At 43.0% G+C, this 27,680-nt stretch overlaps 1 protein-coding gene across 21 annotated transcripts in view; it reads right to left on the bottom strand.

Annotated features, from left to right (window-relative positions):
• RALY (RALY heterogeneous nuclear ribonucleoprotein) overlaps positions 1 to 27,680 on the bottom strand; it is a 91,375-nt gene that overhangs the window by 21,956 nt on the left and 41,739 nt on the right. For 17 of the 21 annotated variants that reach the window (XM_086332307.1, XM_086332295.1, XM_086332300.1 and 14 more), the window contains exon 2: positions 26,997 to 27,076. The exons of 2 other annotated variants lie outside the window; for them this stretch is intronic. Coding sequence is in view for 2 of the 19 variants with exons in the window: in XM_086332301.1 (XP_086188427.1) it covers positions 775 to 810 (36 nt within the window). In the remaining 17 variants the exon portion in view is untranslated. Of the gene's footprint in view, positions 1 to 774; positions 867 to 26,996; positions 27,077 to 27,680 lie in introns of all 21 variants that reach the window. 2 more of the 21 variants (XM_086332301.1, XM_086332289.1) reach the window with 1 other exon arrangement.

Genomic DNA, 27,680 nt, shown 5'->3' on the forward strand with positions numbered 1-27,680 from the left:
AACATATTTGCCTTGCTGCTGCAGTTTTCAGTAAGCACAATTTTTAAAATATTATCATTTTTAATAACCCACTATTTTCCCATAAGTGGATTTATCATAGTTTAGACTGGTCATAGTTCAGGTGGTCATTTAAGCTTCTTCCAATTTCTCACTATTATAAATAACAGCATCTGAGGCAAAGTTCATTCTGTATATTGGATTATTTCCTAAGGACAGAGTCTCAGAAATGGAATTACTAGGTCAAAATGTACAAACATTTTTATGGTCCAAAGTGCTGTACCAATTTACACTGCTATCACCAATGAATGCCACTTTCATGGCAACTTCACCAGAATCATGCACTGTATTAGTGTGGGGGCGGGGGGGGGGGGGAGGTGCAGGGAATTGGTGGTAGTTAACAGGGAAAACAAATCTTCACTGTTGTTTTCATGTATACATAAAAATAACAGTCTCCCACGATTATTACACCAAGTTTTGAATCTATAGAATTTTGATTGCCCCAAAGAAGTTATTGTAGGTTCTTAAGCAGAGCAATAATATGCTGAAAATTTATTTACTCATTTATCAAAAAATCATTTACTGAGCACCTGTTTCTGTCAGACACTGTACAAAGTATAGTAATGAACAAAGTATAATCCCTGCCTCCAAATGAATTCACAGTCCACACAGTCCAGTGGTAAGGATCTCAGGAAAACCAGAAACTATGTTTCATCTCTTTTATCTCCATAAGAGCTATGACAGGAATATGTGGGAACTCAGAGGCATGTAACTTACCAAAGGGACACGGTGGAAGGAAAAGAAAGAAGTCATCAAAAAGTTCTGATCTTGTCCACAGTCAAGTTGATGTTAGCCTGCAAGAGAAGACTCTACACACGGACACCACCAGATGGTCAACACCGAAATCAGACTGATTATATTCTTTGCAGCCAAAGATGGAGAAGCTCTATACAGTCAGCAAAAACAAGACCAGGAGCTGACTGTGGCTCAGATCATGAACTCCTTATTGCCAAATTCAGACTGAAATTGAAGAAAGTAGGGAAAACCACTAGACCATTCAGGTATGATCCAAATCAAATCCCTTATGATTATACAGTGGAAGTGAGAAATAGATTTAAGGGACTAGATCTGATAGAGTGCCTGATGAACTATGGACGGAGCTTCGTGACATTGTACAGGAGACAGGGATCAAGACCATCCCCAAGAAAAAGAAATGCAAAAAAGCAAAATGGCTGTCTGGGGAGGCCTTACAAATAGCTATGAAAAGCAGAGAAGCGAAAAGCAAAGGAGAAAAGGAAAGATACACCCATCTGAATGCAGAGTTCCAAAGAATAGCAAGAAGAGATAAGAAAGCCTTCCTGAGTGATCAATGCAAAGAAATAGAGGAAAACAACAGAAGGGGAAAGACTAGAGATCTCTTCAAGAAAATTAGAGATACCAAGGGAACATTTCATGCAAAGATGAGCTCAATAAAGGACAGAAATGGTATGGACCTAACAGAAGCAGAAGATATTAAGAAGAGATGACAAGACTACACAGAATAACTGTACAAAGAAGATCTTCATGACCAAGATAATCACTATGGTGTGATCACTCAGAGCCAGACACCCCGTAATGTGAAGTAAGTGGGCCTTAGAAAGCATCACTATGAACAAAGCTAGTGGAGGTGATGGAATTCCAGTTGAGCTCTTTCAAATCCTGAAAGATGATGCTGTGAAAGTGCTGCACTCAACATGCCAACAAATGTGGAAAACTCAGCAGTGGCCACAGGACTGGAAAAGGTCAGTTTTCATTCCAATCCCAAAGAAAAACAATGCCAAAGAATGCTCAAACTACTGCACAACTGCACTCATCTCACACGCTAGTAAAATAATGCTCGAAATTCTCCAAGCCAGGCTTCAGCAATACAGGAACCGTGAACTTCCAGATGTTCAAGCTGGTTTTAGAAAAGGCAGAGGAACCAGAGATCAAATTGCCAACATCCACCAGATCATGGAAAAAGCAAAAGAGTTCCAGAAAAACATCTATTTCTGCTTTATTGACTATGCCAAAGCCTTTGACTGTGTGAATCACAATAAACTATGGAAAATTCTTCAAGAGATGGGAATACCAGACCACCTGACCTGCGTCTTGAGAAACCTATATGCAGGTCAGGAAGCAACAGTTAGAACTGGACATAGACCAACAGACTGGTTCCAAATAGGAAAAGGAGTACGTCAAGGCTGTATATTGTCACCTTGTTTATTTAACTTCTATGCAGAGTACATCATGAGAAACGCTGGGCTGGAAGAAGCACAAGCTGGAATCAAGATTGCCGAGAGAAATATCAATAACCTCAGATATGCAGATGACACCACCCTTATGGCAGAAAGTGAAGAGGAACTAAAAAGCCTCTTGATGAAAGTGAAAGAGGAGAGTGAACAAGTTGACTTAAAGCTCAACATTCAGAAAATGAAGATCATGGCATCTGGTTCCATCACTTCATAGCAAATAGATGGGGAAACAGCGGAAACAGTGGCAGACTTTATTTTTGGGGGCTCCAAAATCACTGTAGATGGTGATTGCAGCCATGAAATTAAAAGACGCTTACTCCTTGGAAGAAAAGTTATGACCAACCTAGACAGCATATTCAAAAGCAGGGACATTACTTTGCCAACAAAGGTCCGTCTAGTCAAGGCTATGGTTTTTCCAGTGGTCATGTATGGATGTGAGAGTTGAACTGTGAAGAAAGCTGAGTGCCGAAGAATTGATGCTTTTGAGCTGTGGTGTTGGAGAAGACTCTTGAGAGTCCCTTGGACTACAAGAAGATCCAACCAGTCCATCCTAAAGGAGATCAGTCCTGGGTATTCATTGGAAGGACTGATGCTGAAGCTGAAACTCCAATACTTTGGCCACCTCATGCGAAGAGCTGACTCATTGGAAAAGACTCTGATGCTGGGAGGGATTGGGGGTAGGAGGAGAAGGGGATGACAGAGGATGAGATGGCTGGATGGCATCACCAACTCGATGGACATGAGTTTGAGTACACTCCGGGTGTTGGTGATGGACAGGGAAGCCTGGCGTGCTGCAATGCATGGGGTCGCAAAGAGTCGGACACGACTGAGCGACTGAACTGAACTGAAGATGAGAGAAAACAGAGAAGAGGAAATAGCATAAGCAAAGTTGTGGAAGCTGGACAGTGCTTCCATATGGAGTGAATAATAATATGCATCATGGTTTGGCTAGAGTGTAGAATCTAAGACTGGATGTTGCAAGAGGTGACAGCAGAGAACCTAGAAGAGGTCAGATCAGAAAACCGTTGTGGGCTATTGAGGAGCTTAGACATCATGGTAGTCATGACCCAGTCCTATGGCACGTGTAGGAGAGTGCTCAATAAGAAGGCACTCTAAGTCCCCACAGGTATTGAGAGTCTGAACAACACATGTCAACTCTTAATCAGAGCATCCCATCTGTGTTAACTTCTTTTGTCTCATATGTTTGTCTTCTCTTGCCAAGCAGTGCAGAACTTCTGGGGTATTTTTCACATCACCTGAGCACATTACATTGCTAGGCACATGGCAGGGCTCCAATAATGCTCACAGATCAACTCACTGGAGGCAGCTCGTGAAATAATATACATACTCATGAAACCCTTACTGCCCTGGCATAGCGCCTGCCAATCTCAGAAGCTCAGTCACTGCCTCTCCTGGCAGATGTACTGCCTCAGAAAGCTATCTACCCTCTTCTTGCTCATTCTGCTAAAAAAAAAAAAAAAATGTGCCTGGGTACAAGAAACTATGGGCTTCCCTGGTGTCTCAGATGGCAAAGAATCTGCCTACAATGCAGGAGACCTGGGTTCCATCCCTGGGTTGGGAAGATCCCCTGGAGGAGAGTATGGCCACCTGCTCCAGTATTCTTGCCTAGAGAATCCCACTGGACAGAGGAGCCTGGTGGGCTACTCAGTGGGGTTTCAAAGAGTCAGATACAACTGAGCGACTAAGCGCAGCATAAGAAACTACAGAGTATGTGATAACTAATGAGCATATTGGGTGGCCATCGGGGAGCTCTGAGGGACATAAATCCTTCCCCACAGTATATTCCTCAAGCCAAGGACTCCCTCAGCCCTACTGGCAGTCGAGGTGTGCTACCACAACCCCCCCACCACCATAAAAATAAAATAGGTTTTTCCAATTGAATGTGTTAGAAGTCTCCTTTGAATAGCTGCTGACTTTCTCTAAGGTGTTACTACTTTCTACATTAATAACATCTGCTTTAATGATGACAAGGATATTAACAGGATGATTAATTTCAACAATTAATAAAATAGCCATTCATTCATGCCCTGCTCATAGTGGCATGAGCCAGGGGCAAGAGGGTATGTGCTGCCTAAGCTCCACCTGAGGAGGCAGTGTTTAAATAATCTGTTTCTGTGTCATCTTCCCTCCCAGGCTATGAGTTCCTGGATGGCAGGAACCAAAATCTATTTAATATCAGCATAGACCCTGGCCCAGAGTGGTTGCTCAGGGAGTATCTGCTGATGGGAATTCCATGTACCACTGTAACCGTTCCCTTCCTCATTCATGCTTGTTAAGAAACAAAGAAACAGGCAGTACAGATAATGAAGCCAGAAGACTTGGGAGACAGAAAGGAGACATCTTTGCAAAAGCCCAATCCACTCCAGCCTTTAGGAAAGGCTGTTTTACAATATAATAAATGATCATTATGATCTATTAATCGTTTATTTTTGTGGTAGATGTATTATTAAGTATTATACTTCTCATTCTTACAACTCTTTGAGGTAAGTTTTTTTTTTTTTTTTTTTGAGGTAAGAATTTTATCAAGGTCCCAATGGCCCTTTCTGAACTTTTCTTTTAGAACTCCTGGGTTCAAACCCCAGCTCTGCCATGTATCAGCTGTATCATGCTGGGTAAATGTCTTAATTCCTCTGTGCCTTAGCTTTCTCATTTGTAAAATGGGAATAGTATTACAGTACCTTCCCCATAAGGTTGTGAGAATTTGGTCAGGTAATATACCTGCAAGTGAAGCATTCAGGAATTTTCTAAATGAAATTACTGTTACCACTGGTCCCATTTAATAGATGCCTTCAAATATCACACTCTTAACATTTAGTGAGATTAAGAGAGAGACTACTTCATCAATAAAGCAGGACCAGAACCAATTTCTGATTTGGTGATGGAATCTGGGGCCAGAAAGGTTTTCTGTACACAAAGTCACTGATGTCATGCCTTGATGAAAACTCTTCAGGATAGCCTTTGTTTTCCATCCCCCCTCCTCTGTATCCTGATATGGACATTCTACAGACCTCTGTTGCAGCAACATTTGCTGCACCTTTGTATTTACCTTCCTGTCTTTCTCCATTAGACTCTGAACTCCTAGAAGGCAGAGGCTCTGTTATTAATCTTTGCAATCCCAGCCTCCAGCACTACCTGGACAACCAGCAGATGCTCAGTGAATTTCTGCTAACAGGTGACAGAATCCTAGGTGGGCACTGCTTCAGTCAATGGTTTCCCAGTGTTCCTGACAAAGCAGCTCCTTAAGAGTGAACTGTGTATTTGATGTTCACAGGTCGAACCCAAGTCCCTCATCTGTCAGTAGGGCAGAAGGATAAGCAAAACAGTGATGAGAGAGAAAACAAAGGAGGGACAGAGTGAGAAGCTGGGGACCAGAGGTGTCTTTGTTCAGCAGACTCCAAGGAACAAGGGCTCAAAAGAGAGGCTGAATCTCCAGGCCAGAAACTGCTGAACTGAAGCTCTCTGGGGTGGGGAGGAGGCAGAGGGTCCTCAACAAGTAGAGAGCAACAACAGCTAGAAACTGCCATCCTTGTCAGAAATCAACACAGCAAGGGAGACCCAGTCCACACTCCAAATTATCTGCTGACCCTGAGATGAGCCCAACCACTGGGCCCCACTAGGCTGGCTTCATGGAAAGACTACTGGGCAAAGAGTCTACTAATGTTTAATCCTTGGGAAAGTACTAATTTTTCTATTAATAAATATTTGAGGATCTACTATATGTCACGATTGCACTAGGCACCTGTAATACAATAAAGGTTTGTCACTAATTTGCTGTCAGACCCTGGACAAGTCACTACCTCTTTCTCTGAGCCTCAGTGTCCTCATTAGACATGTGGAAGATAACTTCTATACCAGATTGTTCTGAGTATCAGACGTGTTTTTGAAAAGTTTACTGCACAACTTTGCAAAGGTAAAGGTGGTATTTTTTACTAGAAGGCTTAGTAAATGCAAGGATAGCCCTCACCAAATAAATGCCAGACAACTCTCTCTGCCAGGTTCTAGACAGAAACTAGCAGCACATTCCTAACCACTGAATTCCACGGAAGATGGTGATGAATGAACAGAAATTTGACACATTCTCTTCAAATTCCTCTCAGGATCCTTCCCATAATCACTGGTGTCAGTATTCATCACAGGGAACTACACTACGGGCCTCTTGGATAAGCCCCTTGGTTGCAACTGAAACTTAATAAAACAAGAACAGACTTAAAATTTTGTGGGTCAGAGGCACCTTTCCAGACCCTGAGCTAAAATTACCTGATCTCTGGTCTTTCAACTGTTTGGAAACATTTGGCAGCCATTAAGCCTGTTGTTTCCGCATTTTCCTGCTTACTGGCACAAACACATCAAAACAGAAAGCTTGATGCTCTAACAATGCTCTGTGATTAGTGGTTTGCAGAATCCTCTGTAATTTTATGATTTGCTGGCTAGAAGAGGAAGAGCAATGGAGTACAAACGGTGGTGTGGCCCAAGAGAGGGTCAGGCACCCTGAACTCTAGTTTTGGTTCTACTGTGGACTGGCTCTGTAAACCTGGCTGAGACCTTAAGTGCCTGATCCAAAAAATGGAGAACCGAACCAGAGTAGTGGTACACGAACTCTTTCATGAAAAACCAGTGCTCTTCAAGATGTTAAGGGCTCCCAGGTCAAATAAAAACAGGAAACTTAGCCTCCTCCATCCCTTCCTCCCCACCCACCCCAGTCACACGCACACTAAGGCTCTGAGAAGTCTAAAGTAAAGAAATGCACTTTGCATTATCCAGTCTGACTTTTCTGAGATTATTAACATCTCTTCTGAGGAAGACACACCGGAACAGATCTCTAGGGTCTCTGTCAGCTTTAACCCACTGTGATTTGTATTAGAAGTACTCAGCCAGTTCCTGGAGCACCCCTGCTTCCCACTAATTCAGTTCTCTTAACCCAGTGAGGCACTTAAATGATACTCTGGCTTACAAAAATGTATTATATGTAGCTCATTTTACTGTAGAGTACTAATTTTCAATGATTCAGAATACAAGACACTTAAAACACTAAGATGGGAAACCTGCAGTTACTAAAGTCCTAATACTTGTTCCACACTATGTTGGCATTTTTCTATACATTATATCTTTTAATTCTTAGACAGGAGATAAATACTGTAAACCTGATAATATCCTCTTATCACAGAGAAGAAAACTGAGGCTCAAGGAAATTAAGGAGCTTGTACAAGATCATTCAGTTAGAATGTGATGAACACCAGATTTCAAACCTAGGACTATGTGGCTCCGAAATCTTGGTTCTGTTTGGGGCTCTGCCACCATGAGCACCAGGCAATTGACCACTAATCTTCCCTAACCTTCCCTGGTCACAACTGTCAAGTGAGAAAAGGAATCCTTGCACTGCTGCCCTCAAAGAGTTGCTCTAACACTCAAAGGCAATAATAGATATGAAAGCACTCTGTAGTATATAAAGATATTAATATATAAGGGGCAGGTGAAATATTGTGTACAAATGTTGATATTTCCTTTCATGATTTTTTGAGGTAACTGAGGTTCTTGCAGGCTTTCCATCATGAAGTCAATCGTCCTTACTCCACTTTCTAGTCCTGCTCCCTCAAAATAGTGTTCCTTAGACTTTTCCAGTTAGGATTTCAGATAAACAGAAAACATGTCAATTTCTCAGTACTGATTACTCTTTAGGCTATTTGTCAGTCACACTAAGCAGCCAATCTGCTTAAGGAGCTGGAAGTAAAAGCAGAAGAGAGGGTGGGGAGTGTTGGGAGATCTATAGATAAAGGAGATGCCAGATTCCCCTTAAAACGTCAAACATGCCTGGGAAATAGGTCCAAAGAATCATTTGGGACAGATCATAGAATCCTTTGCATGAAATCTATCCAGAAGATCAGTAAGGATGTTGTGCACAGGGGGAGGAAGGGGCAGGATTAGCCAGCTTCACTTGTTCTGGGATGGAAAATACCTTGGCAGGGACCTGAGCATAGACAGCAGTAGACGGGTGCAGGGCTCTTCACTCATCCTCTAGCCCAGAATGCGATCACACCCTTATAATCCACAATTCTGTGGCCATCTGCTCCCTTCAGCTTCTGGTGGAGTAAGGCCAAAAACAACAGCAAAGCACTCTTGGAACCAGGCCTTGGCTGGGGACAGATAAATAAATAGCAAAAGTCCCTGCCCTTAGAGGAAGGCACTGCATCAAGATAGTTTGAGCCTAACCAGAGGTTCTCTCGTAAAATAAAATTTCTGGCTCATAGGGTATATTCAAGAATTGTGTGAAATGAATGAATCAGAGGAGCTTTCTTCTATGACTTAGGAGCACCTGTGGTGTCCATCCTCATTCTGGCATGAATAATTCAGTGACTCTGGGTAAAATATTTCATTTCTGTGGGCCTCAGTTTACACACCTGTAAAGCAGGCTCTGTCTACCCCACAAATTGCCTTTTGTAGCCAATGACATAGTAGCTAAGACAGCACTCTGTAAATGGCATGAGATGGAATAGTGGGAGCTGATAAGAACATTGGAACATGTCATTTTAAAAGTTCAGAGCCCAATCTGGGGAAGACTTGAAATAAGCCCTTTTTCTTTCTTCCCAGCCAATTTAAGTCGCTTTTTCTCATAGTGAAGTCATTCTTTGCATTTCAAGTGAAAGGAAAGGGAAACCAGGCTTACAAGTATGGAACAGAAAAGCTGCCAATTTTCTACTGTTCAATATCTGTTCAGAGCCACTGTACTGCAAAAGACAGCATAAGATCTGGGTTTCTAATCCCTACCTTTTCTTAATCAAAAGCTATAAAACCATAAACAAGCCTCAACCTCTTTCAGCCTTAGTTTCCTCATCTGTAAATTGCTGAGAAATTCCCCAAGTTATAAGGTTACGGTTAAGATAAAATTAATGATGAAAGAGTGTTTTGTAACTCACAAATACCACACAAACACCAGTCATTACAGAGCTGTCTTCCCATCAGCTCATTAGCGACACAGGACAGTGGTTATCACTAAATTGACAGGTGAGATCATCAAACTCAGAGAAAATCCTGATGGTAACACAGCTCAACTCTGACTTCCTCCAACAAAGGTAATTACTCCTTTCATTTATTATAGGAGTTATTTATTAGTTTGTTAGCCTCATTAAACTAACAGATCTCAGGGGAAAGAGCTACATATATTTTATGCATTTTTGTATCTCAGTGTCCAACACTGGCACACCAAAAAGACGCTAAATAAATACTGGCAGCAGAAACACATCTAGAACACCCAGGACTCCTAATTCCAGGTATAGAGTTCTAAGAGAAAGTGGCCCCAACCTCATAGGCTGACTCATCTTCTCATCCCTTCTTCAATTCCTCCACCCTAACAAGACTTTCCATTACTGAAGAGTCTCCCAGCCTCTGTAGGCAGTGATCCCTCAGGCTTGATTACTCTTCATATGCTTCTTTGCCAAGCTAATTCCTATTCACCCCTCAGATATGGAGGCCTTTCTAGTCACCCATAATACTGGTTCAGGTATTCCCTCTCCACCCCTCTTCCCACCCCCCATCTGTTTTATCATAGAATCCTGGCACATAACATGTATCAACAAAAGTATCTGTTGATGGCTGAATGAATGAAATACTGGATCTAGAAATCCAAAGGTGATGCAGGGGAAAGACTCCTGGCCTGGAAGTCAGGAGGATTGAGTGTTTCTAATTCTAGCTCCATCACTGCTGTGGTTCAGTGATTTCAGGCAAGCCCCTCTTCTTCTGTGGACCATCTATGAATGAGCTAACATCTATGAATGATCTCAAAAGGTCCTCTCAGCACTGACAATAGATGAGACTTAGACTCATGCTAGGTCCTAAGGGTGAGAAACCTCTGAAGCCAGCTGTGTGCTCCAGAGTACGGGAGGCCCCATATCCACACCCCATGAGCAGCACCAGCAAAGTATATGAACTGTACTGTCAGCAGCCTCCCAGCCTGTTGGTTTACTTAATTCCTCCTGATGAAGTGCCAAGAATAAATCGTAGGTGAGCAGCAGAGCATTTTAATGAGTCCAGAGCCTAATGAATCTTTTCCTTCCTGTGTCAATTAGAATTTCAAAGCTAGGATCCCCAAGGACCAATTTATTGGGAACAGAGAGAAGCCTTTTGTTCATCAGCTGCTGCCTGAGCTACTTGCCCTGGCCCTGTATGTCTGCTGTGTAACAATCTTGCTTACTCATAGATATGCCACCTGGTGAGACAGACTGCCTCATATTTCTGGGGTCTGAACTTGAGGAAGGAAAGGAGAAGTCAGGTCGACTTCTGGGGGTGAGTGGGGAGGTAGTGAGAGAATCAGAGCAGCACTGACTTGAATGTCACATCCCAAGGATACTGGTCTTCAAAGAGCTAACAGCAGTAGATCAACTTGCTATTCATCCAACTAAGTATCAGGTATTGTGTGAGACCTATTTGTCTAAGGTATTTTTGAATCCTCACAACAACCCCCAAAGTAGGTATCAAAGGCACTATTTTCTTTTTCTGGCCATGCCGTGAGGCTTGTAGGATGGGATCTCAGCTCCCTGACCAGGGATTGAACCCAGGCCGTGGTAGGGGAAGCCACGAATTCTTACCACTAGGCAACCAAGGAATTCCCTCAACAACACTATTTTACAGACAGAGGCACTGGCTCTAAGAATTTTAAAGAACTATAGAACTAGTTGAAGAACTAGACAAGGAACACAATCAGTAGTTGGCAGACAGGGATTTGAACTCACATTTGTGCAAATCCAGAGACTGGGCTCTTTCTATCAAATCACAGCAACCTTGCCAGAGGGCTGGCAGGGCCAGTGGCTGAAGTCCTCAGTGGCAGAGATGGCCTGTGGGCAGCCAGTCAGGTCATGTTGGACACTTGCCACCAACACACTTGTCTTTTTCCAGGGCACAAGCAAGAGTGCCTGTGCACTGCTGGTTCTTCCACTCAGTGGAGCTGGCAACCTCACTTATTCCCAGAACATAATCCAAATCAATTCACCATTGACACTAACCCCAGACTCCTATCCCAGAAATTTTTTTTTTTTTGGTCTGTGCTGGGTCTTTTTTGCTGCAGGGGGGTTTTCTCTAGTTGCTATGGGCAGGGTTTACTCTCTAGGCGCAGTGCAGTGGTTTCTCATTGCGGTAGCTTCTCTTGTTGCATAGCAGGGGCTTTAGAGCGTTTGGGCTCAGTAGTTACAGCTCATGGGCTCGAGTAGTTGTGGCACATGGGTTTAGTTGTCCCATGGCAACTAAGTGCTTTGGCAGGCAGATGCTTAACCACTGGACCACCAGGGAAGTCCCCAGAAATCGTTTGACTTATGAGGAGTTGCCAATCCTTGATTTAATACCCTCCAGGTACCCAGTTGTCTTGCCTCTCATACTGTCCTCTTCAAATCACACAGGGCCAGCCCAGTTGCCACTGCAAGTCATCAACAGCAGCACACTCCAGGGTGAGAAAGTAAACAAGTCAAGTTTCCAAATGGTTATGAAATGGAATTTTAGGACTCTGGTGGGAAAAACACTTAAGAGTGAGGTCAAGACAGTTTGTCCAAATTTACACAGCTAGAAAATAGCAACAACTGTAACACAGGCATATACTGAAACTTAACGTGATATCTGTATCTGCAAAGAGCAAGAATAATACAGAAAAAATGAGATCAGTGACTTAAAACTATTTTTAAATTTTTAATTTCAAGATAAACCCCCATTTTACAGATAAGAAAATTGCTCTCTGAGGTCAACTAACTTATCCAATAGAGAAAGAGCTAAATGAGGGAGAGGAGAATAAAGGAATTAAATGGGATCCAAGTTAACCTTGGATAAATAGCTGCACAGGAGCAGGGAGGCAAGGGAAGGGAGGCTGTACCAGGAAAGTTACTATCCTGGCCTTGCTACTAACTTGCTACATGTCCCTGAATATTAGCCTCATTTTCCCATAGGCCAAATGGACCTCAGGGCCCTGTATCTGGCCTCAGCTGTACCCTCTCCAACCTTACCCCTAAGGGGCCAAAAACCAAAACATCAAACAGAAGCAATATTGTTACAAATTCAATAAAGACTTTAAAAAATGGTCCATATTAAAAAAAAAAAATCTTAAAAAAAAAAGTAGCAGGCACTTGTTGAATGGACCAATGTATGAACTACTGATCTCTAAGGTCTCTCTCAATCTTGGCACGCTATGATTAATTTATGAGCTTAGAGAACTCAGAAGCTCGAAATTCAAGCCTGGATGAACTTAAGTTTAACGTGTCCTTTTGGCTCCAATTTTTGATATCTGCTTTGCCTCACAGGGTCTTCAAAAATCATCTCCAAATGTAACAATCACAACCTAACACACAACTACACTCATGCACAGATAGACAACTATATGTCACTTAATTCAACAACGCTAGGTATGAAACACAGAATTTCCTTAATGTGGAAAATGAGGCCTTACAGTTTAGTCTCAACTTACTTTGATAACTTTAACCCTAACCACACTCCATTCCTGAAAGGCTATGCTCTGACTACACTGGACTGATTACTCTTCTTTAAAACATTCATGGAGGCTTCTATAACTTTGGCCCTCACTGGTCTCTTCGCTTGGAAGCTATAGACTACCCTTCTCAACTGCCAAATACTTCATCTTTCAAGACTATCAAATATCTCATCTTTGAAATGCAACTCAAATATCATCTCTTTTGTGAAGCCTTCCTTGATCAGGAGGGCAGGGCAGTTAGTCCCCATATTCCCAAAGCACTCCACACGCTTCCATTATAATGATCATCACTGCCACCTACTTACTTTACCTACCTGTTCTCCAGCTATGGGTTCCAAAGGTCTTGATCATGTGTTTGCCTTCTCCTTATCCCTAAGGACCTATCCCTGTGCCTGGCACAAATGCTTATCATATTGAAGGCTAACATGGCACCAAAACTAACACTTCTTAACCTTCACTGGCAGACTGGATCAGGTCAGTCTTCCTTCATATTGTCCTGAAGTTGTGCAATACTTCCCTAATACTTCTACCCATTAATATGAACTCTTATGGGACTGTAGAAGAAGCTGAAAGGAAAGAAGAACAATAGTATTTAAAGAGCCTTGAATGTCATGCTAAGGAGACTGGATTTTATTTCAGAGGTTTTATGAGCAGGAAACTCATAGGAATAAGATATGTATCTTAAAACCTATGGAGCGAAAAAGGAAGTTATATTTCAGGGGCAAACATTGGAGGTAGGTTACCCCCGAGGCCATTGGGGTGCAAAGAGGTCACAGAGTTCCACCTGGAGGAAGTTTATTTTGAGCAGAGTTTTACTCAGAAAAAGGAAGTTATATTTCACTAGCAAAGACATGTTTGTTGTTGTTGAGTCGCTAAGTTGTATCCCACCCTTTTGTGACCACATGGAATGTAGGCCAGGCTTCTCTGTCTGTGGGATATTCCAGGCAAGAACACTGGAGTGGGTTGCCATTTCCTTCTCCAGGGGAACCTTCTGACCCATGCAGTAGGTACCAAGTCTACTGCACTGGCAGGTGGATTCTTTACCACTGAGCCACGAGGGAACCCAGGGAGGCAAATTAGCTAACAATTAAAAAGTCAGTGAGAGAGGATTAAAATCTGGCCTTGGATGATAGCACTGGGGATGAGAACAAGCCGGTGCCTACTTCGCCCGAGTAAAACTGCTCAAAACAAACTTCCTCCAGGTGGAACTCCGTAACCTCTTTGCATCCAAGATGGTCCCAGGGATAACCAGAAACAGGGAAAAAAGTCTCCATGACTGGGTGAAGGGGAAGAAGCAAGTCTAAGATTAGCAAAGATCAAACTCCAAGCCAGTGACCAAGGTTGTAGGAGACAGGTTAAGGTCCTGCTGATGGCTGCCAGCTGCAGAAGCTTCAGGAAAGAAGTTGGGTCTGTGCCCTGAGCAGAAAGATGCCTTCCTGAGTTGGAAGAGCTCTGACCAGCTTTAATGCCAGAGACTCTGATCATGTTCAGTGGTGTTTTGTTAAGGAAAATTATTCAAAAACTAGAAGTAAGGCAAAAAGAAAACTGTGTGACCGTTACAGTCATGTTAGGACTTCTTTTAGTATGCATCTGAGAGTCACATGATACTCTTGGAGAAGAGAATTTTGTTGGACTTACTGTTCACAAACAGGGCCCAATGCCAAGTTACAGGTTAATGTATAGAAAACTGAGAAAGTGCACTTTTTTTAAGTATAGAAGACAACATGAAATGTTACATTTTCATTAGGACATTAATTTTGGATCTCATTTAGCAACCTCATTTTAATCCTTCTTTCACTACCAACATAAATCCAGTTTCTCAGCAATTCTCGTTCTGCTAGTTCCCACAATGAGTTAAATACAACTTGACACACGCTCACCACATGGATGAGAATTATGCCCTGACATGGTACACACATCCACAGGCCTGCCCACCTATCTCGCAGGAATCAGATGCCAGGAGGCAAAAGACACCTGACATCTAGGTACAGAATGTTAGTGAAAGGGAACATGTGTTCACTTATGAAATGACATGAAGTTCAGTGTTGCAAAGAGAGCACAAGGCTGGGAGTCAGACCTGCCACTAATTCACTGTGTAACCTTGGGCCTATTACTGCCCTGTGCTGGGCCTCAATTTCACAATTATAAAATGGGAAAGCTGACCGAGGTCAGTGTTGTTTTATTGCAACCCTGCAGGCTGATGTCAGATGCCTAAGGCTGTTTCTGATGAGGGTAAGGGGGAGGCTGGACCAGTGGCCTCTGGGGCCACCATTGCCACTTCTAACAGAGCAGCTCTGTTTGAGACATTGAACTATGTGTTTAAATAAAGGACTTCTCAAAAAAACTGGCAACTGTTAAGATCTCTTCCTACTGGCCATAAAATCCCATCATTTTATGGCAAATGATCTTGGGGAAAATATCTCCTCTTAGCCTACACTTAAAAACGTATCATTTAGAAGAGGGTCTCATTAAGAAGGCCCTAGCAGCTGAGTAGCAAGGAGTGAGGCAGGGGACCAGTGGGCCGAGGAGGGCTCTCAGAAAAGGGCAGAGACTAAAGGCCTCCTCCTTTTGCAAATGAAGACTGATGGGGACCCAAGGCCACAGACAAGAACTCTTTCAGGAGGGTTTAGACTCACTGACCTTATCAAGACTAAGGATGTGGACTCTAGCCCCTGACTCTGCCAAATAAAGGAAGATGCCTTCAGTTTCCTTATATAAGTAAGGAAGGATCTCTATAAGTAAGGCACTTTGTAAACTGAAAAGTGATGACAGGTTTGAAGACCTATTAGAGCAATCTTCCTAACTCTTTTATGTATGTATGCCTCTGCCTCCTCTCTTGCCAGGTCCCTGAAGGAAGCTCATCACACTTGAGATACTCACACCCCCTGCATTTCAGAGTTGGGCATACAAGGGGCTCATTACTTGAGTATTCCACTCATTCCACTTTGAAAATAACAAGGACACTTCTTACTAGAGAATCCACATTCCATGCTGAAGATGGAAACCTGGCCTCTCACTTAGTGATTGGACCTCTGGGCCACACACTTGGATCCTAGGGAACTCGGTAGAGTACCTTGCCTCTATCTGAGGCAAAGTAGAGCAGAAGAAATTAATGAGAAAATGCACTGAAGGCATGGAGATATTCCCAACTGCCAATTTCTAAAGCCACCAAATCCCCCTTTCTGGGCACTCATGAACACTTTACCCTCCTGGAAAGGCAGAGGCCAGAGGCAGTATGATACTCAGGAAAGAACTTACTGTACTAAACGCATGGGGTCTATGGAGGCAGGAGGACCTGAGTTCAAACACCAGCTCTTTCACGGACTAGGTAGATGACCTCTGACAAGTTCATTTACTTCACTGAGCCTCAGCTTTTCCTTCTGGAGCTATTAATAACTTAAGGAGTTACTAAGATTAACAAAGATAGTTTTAATGTAAAGCACCTATCACAATACCTGGCACATAGTACGCATTCAATACACATGACTTCCTTCAAGAGGGAAAGAACCAATAGCAAAAGATGACTGAAGAGATTCACATGACAGGTGGGGGTGGGGGGAACCTAGGGGCCAAACCCCAGCCAGCAGCAGATCAGAGCTGTGAGTGGCTCAGAATGGGAATGGGCTGATTTGGAGAGTCTGTTGTGCTATTCTAAGAGCATCTGGATCCTGTATCAGCCAAAGCAAATCAAACAGGAGTGCTTGTGAAGAGCTTGTTTCTAAAACAAGTGCAGGCTGTGTTATTGACACACACCCCAGGGGAATTGAGAAGCCTGTTAGCAGAGATGTTAAGAAAGCTGACATGCTTTCAGTTCCAATCTTTGCTACTACATACGTAGCTGACCTTGGCTCTAGAGGACAAGAAAACTCTGGACAAGAGACAGAGATTCTGACCTGAGCTTGACTCTGAGCAGGTGATATCCTCTCTCAGGCCTCAGTTTGTTTCTTTTCCAAATAATAACAATTCTTTATGTGCCTATTCTCTTACCACTATCCTCATTTTCAGATGCTGATACTATGGCTCAGAGAGATTAAGTTAATTACTGGCAGGAATTTGAAGTCAAGGTCTGCTGTCAAAGCCGAGAGTCAAAGCCAGCATGCAGGATATCAGCTGCCCAACAAGAGATCAAACTCATGCCCCCTGCATTGGGAATGCGGCACCTCAACCACTGAACTGTCAGGGAAGTCCCTTAGTAGTCTTTCTACTCTATTGCATCATCTTTCAGTGTTAAATGAGGGGGTCAGACCAGGTGGACCAAGGCATTTCTGGACTTGAAAGTTGTATGATTCATAGTGGCTTGAAACAGTGGTTTCAAGAGCATTCTAAATATTACTCTAGTGCTAGCCTGGCAAGTTAAGAAGCCTTCTGTAAATGAAATCCTCAACACCAAGGGCACAAGCTGGATACAAACTAACGTGAGAGCCAGAAGAGAGCGGATGATGAAATTTTAGGAAGCCCTAGAAGGCCCTTGGAGAATACACCGCCTAATTCATTTTACAGATGGGGATATGGAGGCTAAAAAAAGAGAAACAGCTTCACTGGCAACACCCAAAAAGCAGGTAACAGCACAAGCTGGGCTCTGTGCCTCATGGTCTCTCTCATACTTGATAACAACTCAGTCTCCAACCTTCCAGGCCATTCTGATTTTATCATTGTTTTCTTCACCCTCCCCACTTCCCCCAAATGTTGAGAGATAGGCAGGCAACTCCCAGACACTTCTCATCATACTCAGATAATGACTAACTGTCCCTGTTGCAGCCTTAAGCAGGACTGAAGGTGAGCCTCCCCTTTTGCCCCACCCCCGACTCCTTTTTTGAACCACAGACCAAGTGCCTTTGGAAGCACAGAACTGGAAGAGATACACCACCAATTATAGAACACCTTTCTGCTTCATTCCCTCTTTTTGGAGTTGAGGAAACTAAGGTACAGAGATATTAAATACTTCCCAAGGTTGAGTTAGTAGAAACGTAAGAGCCTGGGTCACAATACTCACTCTCTACTACAATATGACACAACACATATCAGAATGTATTTCAACCACCAGTGGCTTGAACACCAATCCAAGCCAGGCATTTTTTCCATCATCTCCTATTAGCACCACAATAACTGTATAGGCATTCCTCCCATTTTGCAGAAGAGGAAACTACAGCTCAGAGAGGTCAGTCACATAGGAAATGAATGTCCCAGCAAATTCAAATCTTTGGCTTTATAGCTTCCTCTCTTTCCCCAGCAGCATGTAGCCTGAGATTTTCAAGATTTACAATGGTGGGAAAGATGCAGTTAATTAAATTTCCTGAAGACCAGTTATAATGTAGATAACGTTGTCTCTTGCCCTACGCACTTAAGTAAAATAACTCTTGACATATTATGCTAACTGGGGGCATGGGGAGGGAGATGAAGGTAGAGGGTAACAGTAGAGACCCAGATAACACAAAATAATGGATAGTTCAAAAGAAGCAATTTTTGCTTTTGTGTTAATGTGATCTTTTGTAGAATACTTTTGGGGCTTTTTTGCACATCTGCCCCATTAAGTCGTAACTCCCCTTTTTCCATGTCCTACTCATCTCATGATTCCCACATCACATCTGCTGATGGACCTTGGCTTCCTGATTTATGATTTCCCAGCTTGAGTTTTTGATCTCTTGGCCTTATTTTTAAGCTCAGATCCTACCTCTCTGCCACAGTCAATGGCCTTAAAATTTCCCTCTAGTAGCTGCCAGTCCCTCCTCTGTCAAGTTTGTTGCTCCAGCGGGACAGAAAGATCCTCTTTAATCTTAATGAAAATTGGGGAAGGAGGGGGACACAGGGCCTAACAGGACCCAGAGTCTTTTGCATACTACTCCTTCCCTCTAAGTGAGCTTGACCTTCCTGTTTCCTATGACAGTAACCCTCAAGAAAGCCAGCTGCCTCTGGAACCAAAGTAATAAAATGTGGGCAACATTCCTGGATGGGGAGAGAACAGAGATAGCTGCATCTAAGCTGAACTGCTCTCAGGGCTTCACTCAGAGTTTCTCCACAGAAAGCCCTGGAAGCCATTGGATAATTACACTGGCAGACAATGAACCCCTGCTTTACATTAAGCTGCAAAGTCCACTTTGGTCAACTGTTCATGACCCACACCTTGAAGGGCAATAGTGTACTGCCACTGCTCCTGCCCCTTCTCAGACTGTTCCAGTCCCTAGGACCATAATTACTAACATTAATAGTCCCTTACATGCATATAGTATCTAACAGTTTCATACAGCACTCATTTGAAATGCATCTTTCACAGCTGCTGGATAGAAACTGTTATTTCATGTCTACAGATGAGGACGTGAGAAATAGATTCAAGGGATTGGATCTGATAGACAGAGTGCCTGATGAACTATGGATAGAGGTTCGTGACACTGTACAGGAGACAGGGATCAAGACCATCCCCAAGAAAAAGAAATGCAAAAAAGCAAAATAGCTGTCTGAAGAGGCCATACAAATAGCTGTGAAAAGAAGAGAAATGAAAAGCAAAGGAGAAAAGGAAAGATACACCCATCTGAATGCAGAGTTCCAAAGAATAATAGCAAGGAGAGATAAGAAAGCCTTCCTCAGTGATCAATGCAAAGAAATAGAAGAAAACAATAGAATGGGAAAGACTAGAGATCTCTTCAAGAAAATAAGAGATACCAAGGGAACATTTCATGCAAAGATGGGCTCAATAAAGGACAGTAATAGTACAGACCTAACAGAAGCAGAAGATATTAAGAAGAAGTGGCAAGAAGAACTGTACAAAAAAGATCTTCCCAACCCAGATAATCATGACGGTATGATAACTCACCTAGAGTCAGACATCCTGGAATGTGAAGTCAAGTGGGCCTTAAGAAGCATCATTATGAACAAAGCTAGTGGAGGTGATGGAATTCCAGTTGAGCTCTTTCAAATCCTAAAAGACGATGCTATGATGCTGTGAAAATCTGCACTCAATATGCCAGCAAATTTGGAAAACTCAGCAGTGGCCACAAGACTGGAAAAGGTCAGTTTTCATTCCAATCCCAAAGAAAGGCAATGCCAAAGAATGCTCAAACTACCGCACAATTGTACTCATCTCATACACTAGTAAAGTAATGCTCAAAATTCTCCAAGCAGGCTTCAACAGTACGTGAACTGTGAACTTGCTGATGTTCAACCTGGATTTAGAAAAGGCAGAGGAACCAGAGATCAAATTGCCAACATCTACTGGATCATCAAAAAAGCAAGAGAGTTCCAGAAAAAACATCTATTTCTGCTTTATTGACTATGCCAAAGCCTTTGACAGTGTGGATCACCATAAACTGTAGAAAACTCTTCAAGAGATGGGAATACCAGAACACCTGACCTGCCTCTTGAGAAATCTGTATGCAGGTCAGGAAGCAACAGTTAGGACTAGACATGAACCAACAGACTGGTTCCAAATAGGAAAAGGAGTATGTCAAGACTGTATATTGTCACCCTGCTTATTTAACTTGTATGTAGAGTACATCATGAGAAACACTGGGCTGGAGGAAGCACAAGCTGGAATCAAGATTGCTGGGAGAAATATCAATAACCTCAGATATGCAGATGACAGCACCATTATGGCAGAAAGTGAAGAGGAACTAAAGAGCCTTTTGATGAAAGTCAAAGAGGAGAGTAAAAAAGTTGGCTTAAAGCTCAACATTCAGAAAACTAAGATCATGGCATCTGGTCCCATCACTTCACGGGAAATAGATAGGGAAACAGTGGCTGACTTTATTTTTCTGGGCTCCAAAACCACTGCAGATGCTGATTGCAGCCATGAAATTAAAAGACGCTTACTCCTTGGAAGGAAAGTTATGACCAACCTAGACAGCATTAAAAAGCAAAGACATTACTTTGCCAACAAAGGTCCGTCTAGTCAAGGCTATGGTTTTTCCAGTAGTCACGTATGGATGTGAGAGTTGGACTATAAAGAAAGCTGAGCACCAAAGAATTGACGCTTTTGAACTGTGGTGTTGGAGAAGACTCTTGAGAGTCCCTTGGACTGCAAGGAGATCTGACCAGTCAATCCTAAAGGAAATCAGTCCTGAGTATTCATTGGAAGGACTGATGTTGAAGCTGAAACTCCAATACTTTGGCTACCTGATGTGAAAAAAACTGACTCATTTGAAAAGACCCTGATGCTGGGAAAAATTGAAGGCAGGAGGAGAGGGGGAAGACAGAGGATGAGATGGTTGGATGGCATCATCGACTCAAGAGACATGAGTTTGAGTAAACTCTGGGAGTTGGCGATGGACAGGGAAGCCTGGACCCCACTCCAGTACTCTTGCCTGCAAAATCCCATGGACGGAGGGGCCTGGAGGGCTGCAGTCCACGGGGTCGCTAGGAGTCGGACACAACTGAGCAACTTCACTTTATGTTTTCACTTTCATGCATTGGAGAAGGAAATGGCAACCCACTCCAGTGTTCTTGCCTGGAGAATCCCAGGGACAGGGGAGCCTGGTGGGCTGCCGTCTATGGGGTTGCACAGAGTCGGACACGACTGAAGCGACTTAGCAGCAGCAGGGAAGCCTGGCGTGCTGCAGGCCATGGGGTCGCAAAGAGTTGGACACGACTGAGCAATTCAACTGAACTGAACTGAACATTGAGGAAACTTTTAAAGGCCACAAATAAGTATCCTCATTTTTAAGCATACTTATTTGGTATCTGCCTTTAAGCCTTGTATCTTTGATGCAATCAAATTTCTGCTTAGAATCTCAGTCATTAACAGGAACCTGGTAAGGCTTCCAAAGCCATCTGTCTCTGAAGTCTGTGAGGTGGGCCGTGGTCTCCTCTAGCTCTGTATCAGGCAAAATCTCCTAGGAAAGTGGAGAAAGCTTGGTTTCCCATGTATCACATTACTACCGACTAAACTGTCCCCATCTGAGGCCTGCCCCAGCCAGCATGGGGGCACATACCCTTTGTATGAGGGTGAGGGATCTCAGGCCCACCCACACAAATCTCAGGTGGTGGTGGGGCACTTGGGGCAGGCAGGATCCAGGCTGCTGTGTGCTATGGGTCAAGCCCTAGACCCCTTCTTCCTACTGGTGGCACAACACTGTGGACCACCTGTCTCCCCCACTGTGTCTGAGTCAGGCCCTCCCTGAAGCTCCAGATAGTTCTCCAGAGACTACTACTGAGGAGCATGTGACAGTCCGCAGGTCAGTCATGCCTGAAGAAGAGTTTCATTTCGGATGCGAGTGCCTTAAAAAAGTAACTTAAGACTTGAGAAACTAGAAAAAGAACAAACTAAATCCAAAGCAAGCTAAAGTTAGGAAAAACAAATATTAAAGGAAGAGATCAGTGGAACAGAAAAACAATGAAACCAAAAGCTGGTTCTTTGAAAAAAATCAACAAAATTAAACCTTCAGTAAGGCTGACCAAGAGAAAAACAGAGAAAATACAAATTGCCAAAATCAGAAACAAAAAAAGGGTTATCACCTTCTAGAGTTAAAAAAGATTATAAGGCAATACTATGAACAACTTTAAGCCACAAAATTAAACAACTTAGATGAAGGGGACAAATTCCTAGACACACAGAAATTATCGACACAAAAGAAAAAAAAAAAAAACACAGTACATCTGAGTAGACCTATCATGAGAATTTTTGAATTAGTAATTAAGAATCTTCCAGCAGAGAAAAGTTCAGGTCCACATGGCTTGTTCTATCAAACATTTAAAATCAAAGACTTCCCTGGTTGTTCAGTGGTTAAGAATCTGCCTGTCAATGCAGGGAACTTGAGTTCAGCACCTGGTTCAGAAAGATTCCACATGCCTCAGGGCCACTAAGCCCATAAGCCTTAACTACTGAGCCCAGGTGCCTAGAGCCCGTGCTCCAGAAGGACAGAAGCCGCCACCATGAGAGAGAAGCCCACGCACCACAACTAGAGAAAGAACAAGTGCAGCGACAAAGATCCAGCGCAGCCGAGAATAATTAAAATAAGAAATATGTTTCTAAAAAATTCAAAAAAGAAATCACAATCCTTCACAAACTCTCCCAGAAAACAGAGGGAAGACTCTCTAGCCTAAGAGACCAGGATTACCCTGACACCAAAACCAAAGACATAACAAGAAAACTAGTGACCGACATCTCTCATGAATACAGGCAAAAATCTTCAACAAAATATTAGTAAACCAAATCAAGACCATACAAAAAGGATTATACACTATAGCCAAGTGGGATTCATTCTAGGAATGATGTTGGTTTAATATCCAAAAATCAATTATCATAGTGCCATGTTAGTAGAATAAAGGATAAAAAACCACACAAACAAAATTCAACATCCATCCATAATAAAACCTCTGAAAAAAGTAGAAATAGAGAACTTACTTAGCCTGATAAATAGAAGTCTACCAAAAAGCCCTGCAGCAAACATCATACTTACTGGTATCACACTTAAGTACTCAGAAAGACTGAATCCCTTCTCTTTAGAACTGGGAACAAGGTAAGAGTGTCTGTTTTCACCAATTATGTTCAACAACATATTGGAGGTCCTGGCCGATACAATCATGCAGAGGGATTCTTTTTTTAAATGGACGTTAGATTATGTCATTCACCTACTCAAACATGTCCAGCGGCTTCCTGTTTCGCTGAGAATAAAGCCCCACGTGATCTGAGTTCTTGTCTACCCTTGTGACTTCTCCATAATCCACTCCTCCTATTGCTCAATTCATCTCTAGCTACATTGGCCTCCTTTGTTCCTCAAAACATTAAGCGTGCTCCTGTTTCAGGGCCTCCAAACTTACCAAACTCTATGCCTGGAATGTTATTCCCCAAGATATACACACAGCTCACACTACTGCATCTTGTACATATTTCTGTACAGATTTTATTTTCTCATGGAGGCCTTCTTTCATCACATGGTGCCTCCCTATTCCCTTTTCCTGCTTTATTTTTCAACATATTCATTTGTTTATATTCCACTAGAATTTAGGCTACAGGAGAGAAAACTATTTTCTTCACTGCTACATTTCAAACACTTAAAACTGTGCCTGGCACATAGTGGACACTCAATAAATAGGCACTAAATGAATGGATATCTTTAAAAGGAAAAGACATTCATATTCAAGAGAATGAATGGTGGAGGGAACCACTGTCCCAAGAGGCTGCGAAGGACTGAGGTTTTAGGCCACAGCTGAAGAGACGGTGCAGAATAATAGAAAAAACTTGGCTTTTTAGAACCAGATTCTTCTAAATTCTAAGTTTGTTAGCTCTTCCAGTCACTGCCTGTGTGTCCCTCTCTGCTGCTGCTGCTGCTGCTAAGTCGCTTCAGTTGTGTCAGACTCTCTGCGAACCCACAGACGGCAGCCCACCAGGCTCCCCTGTCCCTGGGATTCTCCAGGCAAGAACACTGGAGTGGGTGTGTCCCTCTCTAAGTCTCTATAATTTATAAAATGAGAATATCACCACCTACCTTTCAAGGTGTGATGAAAACAAAATCAATTTATGTAGAGCATTCAATGTAGCATCTGATACTATAGCAGACACTGCAAATAATTAAATATTCTTTGATACTACTGGCCTTCAAGAACTACCTTAAAAATTACCTAGCCCTACCTTACTGAAGTGTACAGATGTCTACAGGGCTGTTGCCCTTAAAGTACGGCCTTCATACCCATTTTAACTTTTCTGTCTTATCATTCTTCTTTTATATCTCCCTTACAGTTGGCTTTCAGCTCTCACCTCTGCTGCTGCTAATATAGCAGCTCCTCCTCCCCTTTATATGCCCTGTTCTTAATCTTCTGGGGGTTTAGAAACCAGATTGTTAAGCTTGTTACAACAACACATAAAAAGGAATAAATTAGCACTGTGCAAGGTATGACACATGCTTTGCTACCTTTTGTTTTTTAGCTGGATTCTGGAAAATTGAGGATGTTAGATAAATAAGCTATTACATGTGTATCAGTATATTATACAGTTTTTTACATGGAACCATTCATATTTTCGGAGAAGGCAATGGCACCCCACTCCAGTACTCTTGCCTGGAAAATCCCATGGACAGAGGAGCCTGGAAGGCTGCAGTCCTTTGGGTCGCTGAGGGTCGGACACGACTGAGCAACTTCACTTTCACTTTTCACTTTCATGCATTGGAGAAGGAAATGGCAACCCACTCCAGTGTTCTTGTCTGGAGAATCCCAGGGACGGGGGAGCCTAGTAGGTTGCCGTCTATGGGGTCGCACAGAGTCGGACACGACTGAAGCGACTTAGCAGTAGCATTCATATTTTAAAAGAATCAACAATGGAACTACTTCGCAGGGCAGCTGTCATAAGAACAATAAAATCCAAGCTTGATGCCCAGGCCATGGAAAGGCCAGAAGCTAAAGAACATTAGATTAACCAAGACAAAAAGAGATGACAGTAAGTGTCTGGAGATTTAGAAAAGGAGGGAAGGTTGGTCAAAGCAGATTTCCAGGAGCCTCAAGTGGGGGCACAGATCCCTCTGTGCACCCTCAGGCGGGCAGCGGGAAGAAAAGAATGTCCCTTACTACAGAATACGAAGAGAGTATGAAGAACTCTATCACTGGCCAAGGATGAGAGAAATGGTGGGAAAAGTGAAATGATCACAGCCTCTGATAGGATATGAGGCTACAGTATACATGAGTTTTTCACTAATAGTAGTGAGGGGTGGCAGTAAGTGGGGAACCTAGGGCCAAAATAGGAATAGCCCTCCTGGTCTAAGATAACAGTAGGTAACAAAGCAACATCCCAGTGGAAGCAGTCAGTGAATACAGACACATGCTGTGGATGGACTCCTGAAAACAACCATGACATCTGTACTGGCAGTGGACTTGGAGGCAAGCTGTGAGAGTGCATTTAAACCTGTACTCCGCAGACTACACGCTGCAAATGATGGCTGCCAATGCTGCCTGGTTCTGTCTCTGTGCCCTGGAAAGACTGAATTTGTGGAACTTTTCAACTGTTTTCTGGTAGGGCCTGCAGCAGGAGGAGAGGAAGAAGAGGGCATGGGAGAAAATTTACAGTGTAGATTTCCAAGACAAAACCTTCCCTTTTGCCTTTGGGGAGCCGGGTGGCTAAAGGTCAGGGACTGAGATGCCAGAGACACCTGTAACGCTTTCTTCTCACTTCTCTCACTTCAGTTTTTACAATTCGCAAAGCTTTCCAACTTGCATTTCCCATTTGATTCTCTACAACATCCTATATGGTTGGTATACACAAAATAAACATGTGAAGGTACATGGAGGCACTCTAACAAAAATAGGCAAACAGATTATCCAAAGGTAACTATTGAGAGAGACAATAAACCCCCAGGGTTTCCAACTACAAGTCAGCTCACCAGGTCCCTGTCTATGCTAGCCCAAGTGCTCATGGGGTCCCAAGTGTTACAGATGTTTTCTTCTCCGTCCACTCATATTTAAGCCTGGGTCTCTGCCTGCTTGGAGGTTCTTCCTTCCAGCCTCTTGGCCCACCTCACTAAAAATGTCCTTGCTCAGAAGGGACCCCCACCTCTTGCCTGCCTTGCTGGGCCTTTCAAATAACTAGGCCTCCTTCCTGAACCCCTAAGAAGGTCTGTCTTCTTGAATTTTATAAGAAAAATCATGATTCCAAGGAGATTAGCAGTCCAAGGAAAGCATGCCAAGTCAGAGAGAATGGTATTCACAGACTGACCTGGATTCTAAGATCAGCTTTATGGATTTCCAGGCATAAACCCTGGGCATATTACTTCAGTTTCCTAAGCCTCAATTCCCTCATCTATAAAATGGGATTTTATATAGTATAAATGAGATCCATAACACAACTGATTCTTATTATGTTGACTTCCCATCCTATTTCACCATCTGCAGTCTTCCTTCTAAATTTTGCTGGACTTTCCCTTCACAAAGCCCCACTCTAACTCTCCATCCCCAGCTCCACTGATGATCGATATTCTGCAGGACTGATAAAACCACAGGATTTCCCAAAACCAAGTCTGGGCTTGGTAGGTCACACTCAAGACTGAAATCAGAAAAGTCTATGAAGTCATGTTAAGAGAGTTTGTGGGAGAATGGGTTTAGCCAGGTCCAGGATACCACACAGCAGAAAGTAGCAGGCAGAAGCCAGAAGGAATTGAGCGTGCTTTTGCTTTATTTATGGCAAGTGATCCCAGACTGTCTGCCTATGACAGTCTCTTAGGCATGGAGTAGGAGAGTAATTACCTGTAAGTTATCTGTACTAAGGGTAAAAATAAGCCCCAAACTAGTCACTTTGTATCTTGGCCCAAGCTTGCCCAGGTACCCTCACTCACCAGTAGCAAGGCTGAGCTCAGCCGGCAAGTTCTTTTGTGTTACAGGGTCAGCACCAACTGCCTCAGGGAAGAGGGCTCACCTAGAACAGAGAGAAGTCAGTCAGGGTCTTGCTCAAAACAGGCCTGAGCTTAGGTCAATGCATGCATTTGAAGTTCCTGCCCTTACAGGTCTTGCAACCTAGCAAAAAATAGGTTAATAAACAGTTTTAGGTTGTGCTAAGGGCTATAAAGAAAAATAAAGCAGAGCAAGGAAAGAAAGAACGACTATGAGTGAAATGAGGTCTATTTTAGATAAAAGTTAAGGAAGACTTCTCCAAGAAGCAGTCACTAGACAGAGACCCAAGTAAGGGGGTGAGATCTGCAAAGATCAGAGGAAGAGAGCTTCAGAGAAGGGAAATAAACACAAAAGCCCTGAGGCAATAATGGGCAAGAGGAAGCTTGTTACACTAAGACCAAGAAAGTCTACAGAACTAGAATGTAGTGATGGAAAGAAAGAGGTTCCTCCAGGCTTCCAAAACCTAGAACCCAGATGGGAGAAACTTCCAAGCACTATGAGGCTGACTTCAGTTTTCTCCACTTACCCCGTCCTCTGTTGGGACAGAGAAACTCCTATATATTACTTGGAAGGTGGGGTAGAAATGACTGGGGTAAAGAGAATAGTAGCACAGTGCCAAGCCTTGTTGT

Source organism: Bos grunniens, chromosome 13 (assembly GCF_055505025.1).
Source record: "Bos grunniens cultivar Pamir isolate PY7600 chromosome 13, Bosgru_T2T1.0, whole genome shotgun sequence".
In the NCBI taxonomy this organism is placed as follows: Eukaryota; Metazoa; Chordata; class Mammalia; order Artiodactyla; family Bovidae; genus Bos; species Bos grunniens.